This window comes from Cebidichthys violaceus, unplaced genomic scaffold (assembly GCF_023349555.1).
Source record: "Cebidichthys violaceus isolate CVI_PGR_0920_01 unplaced genomic scaffold, fCebVio1.0.p SCAF_2, whole genome shotgun sequence".
In the NCBI taxonomy this organism is placed as follows: domain Eukaryota; kingdom Metazoa; phylum Chordata; class Actinopteri; order Perciformes; family Stichaeidae; genus Cebidichthys; species Cebidichthys violaceus.
The window spans coordinates 14,231,263-14,241,984 of NW_027176372.1; the positions used below are offsets into that span (position 1 = coordinate 14,231,263).

At 42.5% G+C, this 10,722-nt stretch overlaps 2 protein-coding genes across 2 annotated transcripts; both read right to left on the reverse strand.

Annotated features, from left to right (window-relative positions):
• Positions 1–1,075: 1,075 nt before the first annotated feature.
• sfxn1 (sideroflexin 1) lies at positions 1,076–6,412 on the reverse strand. Its single transcript, XM_068714599.1, has 11 exons — positions 6,345–6,412; positions 4,281–4,450; positions 3,993–4,163; positions 3,627–3,725; positions 3,438–3,513; positions 3,008–3,093; positions 2,735–2,862; positions 2,549–2,598; positions 2,243–2,292; positions 1,458–1,505; positions 1,076–1,257 (listed from the first exon to the last, which is right to left on the reverse strand). Exons 2-11 carry the CDS (start codon positions 4,442–4,444, stop codon positions 1,161–1,163), a joined length of 969 nt encoding a protein of 322 aa, XP_068570700.1. The 5' UTR covers positions 4,445–4,450; positions 6,345–6,412; the 3' UTR covers positions 1,076–1,160.
• A 713-nt stretch (positions 6,413–7,125) lies between these two features.
• LOC137875403 (serine/threonine-protein phosphatase 2A catalytic subunit alpha isoform-like) lies at positions 7,126–10,463 on the reverse strand. The gene is made up of 7 exons (XM_068714600.1): positions 9,982–10,463; positions 9,288–9,497; positions 9,006–9,179; positions 8,833–8,922; positions 8,213–8,374; positions 7,974–8,092; positions 7,126–7,886 (listed from the first exon to the last, which is right to left on the reverse strand). The coding sequence occupies exons 1-7, from the start codon at positions 10,081–10,083 to the stop codon at positions 7,814–7,816; spliced, it is 930 nt and encodes a 309-aa protein (XP_068570701.1). The 5' UTR covers positions 10,084–10,463; the 3' UTR covers positions 7,126–7,813.
• Positions 10,464–10,722: the final 259 nt, after the last annotated feature.

Here is a 10,722-nt window from a genome sequence, read left to right on the forward strand (position 1 = left end):
ATCCATATCTAACATGTATTATAACACGTCCAAAACAATATGATAAAACTGTCACCTAAATCTAAAATGTGTCACTTTGTGCAGTTATAATCAACCCTCTTAGGATGCTGCATTAAGGTACAGAAGATAGATACAAGTCTGTTGAAAGGCATGAATAAGTAGTTGAATTTTGGTGGGATCAAATACTATGATCACCAAATCCTGGATAAACTATTGGAGATTATGGATTAGTTAAGTGAGAACCAGTGTTTATCATTACTTACACATTTTGTCACCACCTTTCAGCTCTCCTGATTGTGACCTCAGAGCAACTAGATATACAGAAACATATTTTCCACAGAGGTTGAATCATACGAGTGGTTTGTTCATGCATGTTTGGCAAGCAGAATAAATAGTATGATAAACACCAATTATTAAGACATAAAATAGCACCGTGTTGGCCCATCAATGGTTGCCGTCATCATAGCATCACATTTTATAGGGTGGATCCCTGGAGAGTTGTTTTCAGGTTCATGATTAAATGTCAAGAGGCTTCAAAGCTCACTGGATGAGTACTCATTTGGCAAAATAAACTGAATTAAAGTGAGTTTAAGTGAATGCCATTCTTTGAAATAATACTGTCATGAGTAGGAGGTTGTAATCGTTGATGAGGTGTGAAAGAAATTTGGCAAAAGCATGAACTGCAGGGGTCTTTGTATAATCAGTACTAAAATGTGATTAGAATCAATTATAATGCAGGTAAGAAATAAGATGACTGCCAACCTCAGGTAGGAGAGAGTGTGAAACGGTTTGGCGGCGAGAAACGATCGACGAGTCACACACTTCTAAAGAAAAAAAAAGCACTGTACGGAAGAAATGTCCACTTAAAACGATCCCACAGTGCCCACTATACAGCATCTGTCATGATAAACATCATTCTTTTTTTTATCCGGCCCAGTCGGAGAAAATCTTCTCTAGCAGTTACAACAAAATCAACAATCACATTGACAAAAGCAAACATGTCGTTACAAAGAGAGGGAGTCCCCAGATATCCATCTGAATGGTGGAAATGAGGAGACCCAAACTTAACTTTGGCACACTGAATGAGGAGGGCTGGCAGAGAGGCGAGGACTGAGCCTGCAGCTGTGTTATGGCAGTGTTTGGATGAGTGGGCTGCACACTCATAGCCCTTTGTTGAAGTAGACCCTCTCCACTCCGGGGTGGTTGGCCCGGATTTTCTCCTGCAGCTCCGGCTCCAGGCGGCTGACTGACATGGAGCTGGATCCAGGGGGGTGGAATGGGAGAAACGAAGGGGTTAATGGGTCAAACACATATACTGTAGGCGTGTTATGCAACTTTTTCAGGCAGAGTCGAATCATGCACACTCTGCATATATTCAACGAGAGAAAGAAGGGCTCTGTGGCTACGACAGACTGGTTTACAATCACCTCGGGGTCAAGTTTGAACTTTTCACTCACCTCTTCTGAGGGAACAATGCGCAGCACAGTGGAGTGGCAAACACCAGGCTGAGAAAGAAACACAGAGCTATGAAACACACTCCACAGATAAACAGTCCAGAGCTTCCTGTTCTGACCTCGGCTGATTGGCCTAAAAAGACACCTGACAGAAAAGAGCGAGGGCACATTCAGCTGTGTGGTCACAGCAAGCTGGTTGTTTCATGTGTACAAATATCGGTTTAACATATTATTGTGGTATTACAATAACATTATTGTAAGACACCGTCTTAGTTTAGCATGTTAGCATGCTAACATTTGAGAATGCAACTAAACACACTGACAGCTGAGGCTGATGGGAATCTCATTAGATTTGTAGGTATTTGGTCATAAAACAAAGTATTGCACAAATGCATTTTTGGCATGATGATGTCGCTATTATGAGAAGTTTAAGGACCACCAAAGTCAGAAGAATTGATCCTCTGGTGACCATGAATGTCTGTGAAAAATTGAATGGCAGTCCAACTTCCAATTTGCAAAGATAACATTTGTTTTTTACAATTAACACTTGAAATGATGAAGGCACTTGCAAATGACAAGGTAGCGGCTAAAGCAAAGAAAAGACAAGATTTGTCGTCAGTCCTTATGAGCACATTCCTCGTGAAATATTTCACAATAACTTAAACAGCAACGTTTAAAGTGACATAAACCTTGGGGTTGCTGAAATTTCATATCCCCACAAAAAAAAAAGAAACGTGAATGGAATTTGACATGGCTGCTTATCAGGTGGACCATCTCTGACGACTCACCAGAATCCCACCAGGGTGACTTGAATAGGTGCACTCATCCATGGGAACTTCTGAAAAGACCAGGCAGAAAAAGCGAATGAGCGGCACAAAAGCGGTGGTGAATTCCCATACTAGAGTGGCCTCATGTCCTCAGTGCCTTTCATTCCTCTGATGTGTGATTACGAAATGGAAACAGAGTGGTAGACACAGCGAAGAACATGAGGTTCCCACCATTTATCATGTAACACATTAAACCTGTGAGGATGAAGCTGATATTCCAGGTTACATTGTGTCTTAAAGCATGAAACGAAGCAGAAATATGCCTACCCTCAGAAAGGCCTTCTTTTCCAAATGGTTCATTAAAAACGGGGGGATCGCTGAAAAGACACAAATAACACATTTTTTTATATATAATAAAGTTGGTGGTTTAAAATGACGCCACCAGCTGTCAGGGGAGGAGTTAACAAACCTAACAGCAGGTGTCTTATTGGACTGATATAAATATATTCATACCCATTCCTGGAGAAGCCATGAGGATTCTGGAGACCACAACCTGAGAGATAGCCTGCTGTGCAGCTTTCGTCGACTCTCCTAGCCTGTTGTCATTCTCATCTGTTATGGGAATGCCGTGTTGAAGTTCTCTGAAAAGAAGGAGCGAAGCAAATTAAATCAGAATCATCTGACCTTTCGTTACACCTCCAATGAGGAATTCCAGGGACATATTTCAATTGTAAACATGCTTCAAAACCATGAGGTACTTTGCTGAGTGTTGCATGTCCTCTTTACCTTTGCCTCATCAGAGGGATGTTGATACAGTTAGCAGCAGCAACAGCAGCAAATGGAACAAACCGTCCAATCAGAGGTGAGATGTGCTACAGCAGGAGAGAGGAGGCATAAAAACAGAAAGGAAGAAATTAATCATTTGGCTCTGCTGTACATCACGGCCAATTCAACCTCTCAGACCAGTAGACGTTATTGCAGCTTATGTTCCAGATGCTGTACATGTACTTTTCTACAATACATCAGAGTGTAGAGCACAAAGTCACTTTTAAAAGCTGGCAGGAAAACATTCTGATACCAGGACCATGACCGTGTAAATAATACAGCTCCTCTATGACAAAGAGACTGTGAGTGGCTAACTCATGCCAGCACACCCATGCAGCTGAGTTCGACACATTAAAATGAGAGGTATAATGGGCGTTAGATGAACTGGTACCTTTGTTAGTGCATTTAGTCCCAGAGCGGTGGCAACCGCCCCTGTGGTGGCAGACACATAGGCCGTACCAAGCTGACTGCAAACAGAAGAGTCACCAGTCACATCACACCATCACACAAAAACTGGCCCCCCGGTTGAATTAAAGGGTTAATATGAGCCTGTATCAGTGCCTAAACCCCCGTCTCTTACCTGACCGTGATTGGAGCATCACCGCTCCTGTTGGTGTAGTTGACTATTGCGTTAAAAGACTGATTGATCCACTGCCAGAGCACCACCGCTGGAGTCGTCCTGCAACATTGAAAACAATAGAATCAATAGCAATTCACACATAAAAATGCACAAGTGATAATATTTTAAGTAATTAAGTTAGGGAACAAGGCGACTTGTCATAGTAGGAAAAACACATGTGTCAATAATAACATTATTGCTCCGTTCTATTCTAGCGTCCCAGTAAACCACGACCAACCAAGCAATGGGAATAGTGTCAGTGATATAATTAAATCTATAAGCCTGGATGTAACAGTCACAGTCAGACAGTAAGAAATCCTACATTACTTGTAAAATGTCATCATGCATCCAGTGATCGTCATGTTCATTGGAACCTGCGCTGACATGCGGCCAATCAGGATCATCTTCTCCCCAGTATCGGGGTGGAAAGCCGAGTCAAAAACATATTTTGCTCTCCAGAGTTCATCTTCTGTCAGTCCTGGGGAGACTACACCTTTCCTAGGAGGCAGTAAAAACAACATTTAAAGCAAACCCCACATTCATAAGAGCACATCATTGATATCCTGGTGTATTGCTACCGCTACAACTGTACTAGCAGCTGTAGCATTGGTTTACCTGTAGTCGGTGATGACTTTGTGGGCATGTGCTAGTTGTTCGTTGGTGAGGAGAATGTTCCTGGGGTCTGTGACAGTGAAGAAATGTTTGGCCCGACCTACAAACGTGCTCTGGTCCCACCGGGGCTCCTTGATGTTTATGGAAGTGGATAGCTCTGCTGCCATATTTATCTGGAGAAAGACAAATGTTTCAATAATTATATCTGGTATTTGCAGCGCACAAAAATATGTAGGATGCTTCAAGGTTCGAGGATTTTCAGTCGCCTTCTTCTGGAGTAAATAGATCGAAGCAGGAGGGGGAAAAAAGCAAGTTCTCTGTCCAGCAACACGAATGTCTGTTCTCTAGAATAACTGTGTTTCATAACTGCGTTGTATTTCACTGATGATGACTGATATTGTTCCAGGATTTCAGGGCCGTGGTCCAGCACTCACCCCATGAGTTATAGTCTCTCACTTCCTTTTTTTCTTTGCAGACACAGGTCAGTGAGGAAGGACTCCTGAAACTAATACTCCTCCCTAGATTGCAATGCCGCTTATTCAGCATAATGTTGCTATGGTGATGGCTGACCTGACACAAGGGTTGTGAAGCACTAAATTGCAAAGCCCTATTATGGGAGCACACCAACCCCCCAAACTGTGGCTGAAAAGCAGCTTTTGGAAAGTGCCAAAGCGTTCGGCATGTGCATTGTGAACAACCGTGATTGGCTGCACACCAGTTTTTAATTATTTCGATAAGTACAAATTGTATTGGGGCTAAGTGAGCGAGGAGCAGCGTGTTATGCAACTATATTAATCAACACCACTAGTGAGCAAGTTCTATGCATTTATCATCTCACAATCCTAAACCAGATAAGACTGGCCTGCACTGAATAGACTACACTATCAAAAAACATCAGCTTTGTGGATGTGCATGCAGCATGCTCATTCTACCCAGTGTGTGTGTGTGTGTGTGTGTGTGTGTGTGTGTGTGTGTGTGTGTGTGTGTGTGTGTGTGTGTGTGTGTGTGTGTGTGTGTGTGTGTGTCCAGATAACCCAGTCTGATCTGGTTTTTAACCCATTTGTTCCATTCTCCAGCTGAACTGCTGGGAGACCAAGGACACACCGAGGTGCAGCGAGTCCATGCACGAATCTGCAGCACCCGTAGGGGCAGCAGCATGATGATGAAACTCCACCTGAAATTGCACCAAAGATGGCTGCTGGCTTGACAATAAAACAGAGAACTCTTGTTTGCTGGCGGTTGTGGCGTGCTGTCTCTTTAAATTGAATTAAACTCCATGAGATTCTCACGAGATGACAACAAACCCCCCCCCCCCACACACACACACACACACACACACACACACTCTGAGATTGTCCAATGAAACACTAAATCTCTGCACGAGTTGGTTTGAACAGTAGTTGCAACCCCCGATAATAACTATATTTATGATTCATTGATGGTGATATCAGAGGACTGAACTTTGCACTGACACGGCCTTTGAGCTGTAAACCCTCAGATGCCTCTGCCCTCACGCTCAACCAATCAAGGGCGGCCTGCGTGGCCACACATTAACCTGCAATTCATAACAACACATTACAATGAAATATATTTAAAAAAATCAAAAACCCTATGGCAGATAGTTCACCCTTCATTAATGTGTTCTCGCACTGTGATAGCGGCTCTGTAGTCGCAGGGTGAACATGCTCTGTGACTGGATACGGTTAATTGTTCAACCCGACGTAGACCAGTCAGATCTGGACTGTAACTGGAGGTGTTTCTGCATCTGAACAAAGCGATCTCAGTGAGACTTTATCAGACAATTTAAAAAAAATTTAAGACTCATCATTTTAGAAACGACTAATTGGCCACGGCATCTGTCCAGCGCGATAACAGTCCAGCTGTGTGCCCCAGATTCAACTAGTATCAGCCTGCCACATCCACACATCCAGCAGGCTGCTCGAGGAGCCCCACGCGTCTAATGACAGTTTACCCGACCTCAGACAACAACGTGCACGCTCGCCTTTTTCTGTTGTTGACGTCTTGATTGGAGCCGTTAGAAAAAGACAATGCGGACAGGTTACTTACTGCACTGTGGGCTCCAGCAGGTCCGCAAGAGGTGTCCCTGAAAGACTGCAGCCAGCTAATATTACTGTGCAAGCAGCGTCAGCTCCGCTACAGAGCGCACGAGAGGCACATCCCCCAGCGCCAAGCACTGAGCTGACAAAGTAAAAGTCCAGAAACACACTGGGAACAGATTGGAGGTGTGACACTCAAGGATGACGGGAAATAAAGAGTCTTGAAAATAAAAAAATATTTTCTAATCTTCTACGAAAATGTATCAATCTTAGGTAGTAAACAGTGAAGTGGCAAATTATGTTTCATTTCTCGTCCTTTCAGTGAGGCTTTTATTTTCAGCAGCGAGCTGAGCACCACATCCGTTAGAGCTCTGACATTTCTGCGACATTGATTCACAGGCAGTAAATTATTAATAACTGGTAAAACTTTGGATTTTCACAAACGGCTCTACAGCAGCCTGACATTGATTGGCCAACACTAATGTCTTGTGAAAAGTTTCCATGAAAAACAAATCATTATTTGGTCCATTTATAAAATAAATAATGATAGTTAGTCTAATAGTCCTCTATGGCACACTAGCAGCCTTATCTCGTTTGCAATCATCATATACCAAACGCCTTTAGTACATAAATACACAATAAGTACACAATCTCCTGCACACATTCACAGTCAGCCTGATTATCACGATGATCAGTGGATCATCGGCAGCTTCTGGGTGTCTGTTTCCATCTAGTGGTGACTGGTGAAAGGGAATAATGCCACAAACTGTGCTTAAATGAAGTACATGACGAAGCAACTTCAGTCTTTATTTCGTATAGTGGTGGCTGCAAAACATTAAGTTATTTATTTGTTTACAACTGATGTAATTGGTACCAATATTGCCTACTTAAATGAATTACATTAACTCCCATAAGAGACAGCAGGGCAGGAAGAGGGCTACTTACACTATAACAGGGTATAAAAAAAGAAGAAAGTCTGTCAGTGCCATGTGATAAAAATCAAATACAAAAGTGCAAAGAGAACATACTCATTTCCGACGTCTAACCCTATCATTTCACTTCACAAAATAAACTGTTGCGCTTCAAAAAGAAAGAGTTGACATTATATTTACTGCAACCTTTGATTTGAGGCCATGCCAAGTGTTAGATGCGGCTTACATACTGTATATGGAAACACTCTGCTCATTATCGACACAAACATTACTTTACTTAAACATTACTTATTCTCTGCATCAGTTCATTCATGTTTCCTGACAAACCAGCAGGTATTGTGACCGTATTGTTCATAGTAGCAATCATTTCTAGCAATAAAAACATCATGCACAGAGAGGAAAAAGTTGAAAGGATGGTGGTCTTTAACTAGATGTGACAGTTTCCATTTCATTGTGATTATGGCACACATTTTTTTTGTTTTTTGGTCCATGAGTTAAGAATGCTTCTTTTCTCTGTGTAGCCTCTTGCCATCCTCGACAGTGATCTTTACAGGAAGTAGTCTGGCGTACGCCGCGTCACATGGGGCTCCCCTCTGCGTGGCGCAGGGTCGAACTGTAAGCTGAAGCAAAGAAAAGGCAAGAGTTGTCGTCAATAATAATTCCTTTTTAAGAAAGTGCCAAAAATCAAAGTAACAAAATGTACTTACAAGGAGTATTTCAACGTGTCATCAAGTTCCATGATTGCTGCCTGGTTTCCACAACGATAACAATAGTTTGGTGCACTGAAGATCGTCACTACATTGCGGTCGTGGCACCAATTGTAACCCTAGCATAAAAAGATTACCTGCATGTTATTTGTTTTAAACGTTTTAAGTCAAAGCTGCATCTGCAGTGGCTCCAATTAAAAAACGGAATTACTTTCAGCAGATTAACAAAGTTAAAGTACCTCCATCACCAGCTGGTGGGCTCTCGAGACCAAAGTTAGGCCATTGGCATGGTTGAAGGTCTCGGAAATGTCCTGCCCGAAGGTGTAACCAGCGCCACGAGGTGAGATGCCCCAGCCGCCACGGTCATCTGGGTCGGACCATAACAAGTCACACATTGGACCCTGAAAAATGGAGGAAACATCAGTGTTCACACAATCTGTCCAATATCTAGAGGTTTTAGGGTAAAAAATTTAAGAATTTTGTATTAATCTACTGAATATTTTCTGGAGTTATTGTTTGAGCTATACATTGTCTGAAAATGTTGACCAAGAAAACCCCAACAACTTCACATTTAAAAAGGCAGAACCAGTGAATTTGTACTAAAAACATATAAATGATTACTAAATGATTCAAATGGTTGCAAATTAATTTTCTATGGATTGAGGATCGTTTCAACTCTAAACTTTAAAATGAAATGTGATGAATGTCCAATATGCATGATGTCAAATTTCCAAGATTGTCGGAGCATCCTTGCATCTACATGCACCATCATACTCCTTAAAATAAATGTTGCAACATCCTGTTATAACAGTAAACTACAGAATAATACATAATCTAGAAGGGCTCTTTCTCAATTTACCTCATGAGGAACCTCCTGCAAGCGATCCAGCGCTCTGATGTGTTCCAGTGTGTCTATTGAAGGGGACAATCCACCATGGAGGCAGAAAATCTTATGGAAGAGGCAGAAAATAAATGATGAGTCCCTGTATCTTTGCTGTATGTCACATGTTACATGTGAATACACAACCGTACCTGGTTATCTACCAGCGCAGTAAGAGGCAGGTAGTCAAACAGATCTGTGAAGTACTTCCAAACATTGGCATTTCCATATTTCCTTAAGCACTCGTCATAGAAGCCGTACACCTGTGTGATCTGTCTGCTCTCATGGTTCCCTCTGAGAATTGTGATTCGTTCACGAAACCTTACCTACAAATAAAAATGGTTTTATAACAAAATACAAAAATAATCAGCAATAAACATTATCCTTGTCCTGACATATATCACAGCATCAGTGGCAATGTGTCATTTTTTTACCTTAAGAGAAACCAGAAGAGAAACTGTCTCCACAGAATAGTAGCCTCTGTCAACATAGTCTCCCATGAAGAGATAGTTGGTGTCTGGAGACTTCCCCCCAATCTTAAACAGCTCCATCAGGTCATGAAACTGACCATGGACATCCCCGCAGACGGTCACCGGACATCTCACCTCCTGCACGTTAGACTCCTTTGTGAGGATCTCCTTTGCCTTAAATGGAGGACCAAGAAAACACAGGATGATGCTGATTAACAGGTAACACAAGAGTATGGTGCAATGTAAGGAGTACACAATGAGCATGTGTATTACACAAGCCTTATTAACACTCTATAACACTAAATGTGCATCATTTTTGTCAGATTGTAAAGGACACAGAAGATTATTATAGTTTGTTGTGGTAGTGCCGGTGCACTCTAGTGAGGAACCAGGAGTGGGCGTAGCTAGAGAAAACATATTTTAGCAGGCATCCTCCTCCATCTTCTTGGCGAGTTGCTTCCCTGAGCGATGTGCTGCATGCAGCTGCAGTCAAATGGTGTGCTCCAAAGCAAGGCCACATGCATTAGCTCATGTTAGTTCCGCCAATACATTTCTTCTGAGCACGACGATGCAACGTTAACAGCTAACGGTCCGCTAGCATTGCAGAAAGCTAATAACAGGTATTAATAGCGTGCCTGTCTCCCTGCGCAAACCTTACCTTTTCACACAGGACTTTGACCTGATTCTCACTCAGCTGTTTGCACTCATTCAGTTGTTCAATCCATCCGTCCAACTCCTTGGTGAATGACTTGTCGTCCATGGTTTGCCGTCAGCTAGCGAGCCGACCAGCTTTAAAAAATGTCTAAGGAAAACAACTCGCTGTTTCGTTACGTTTTCAGTGGCCCGGTTACGCTACGTCCTTAGCGAGCTCTCTGGTCATTCGCAGCTTGCATGTGCGCGCGTGTGTGCGTGTGTGTGTGTGTGTACGCTCAGCAAAAACGAATGCGTCAACTGCTCTGCGTCCCTGCAGTTTGGTGCAGACTAAAAGTGTTTCATTCACATGATACAAAAAAAATGACTTCTCGACCAAGGTCACACAGATAGCTATTAGTATCGACAGGACAGTAAGACTAGCTCAGAGAAACTGTAGACCCAACCCTGCTAACTCTGGTCCAGGTCCGGAGCGAGGATGAGCAACAAATCATCTCTACGTCATCGCATCCCTCCATAGGGGTACACAATAATAATGTCTCGTTTATTTGTCTGGGCTGATTTACATTTAATGGGTTTATTTTTATTTCATCTTCACTGTGTTTTATGGATATCGGTTATTTAGAAAGTGACATTTGTTTAGTTTATCTAACGTTACCCTCTGCTGGACGAAAACGGGATCAGTCAGGACCAACGATTGAACCTACAGTGCGTAAACATCACTACAAATACGACGAGCACATTCACA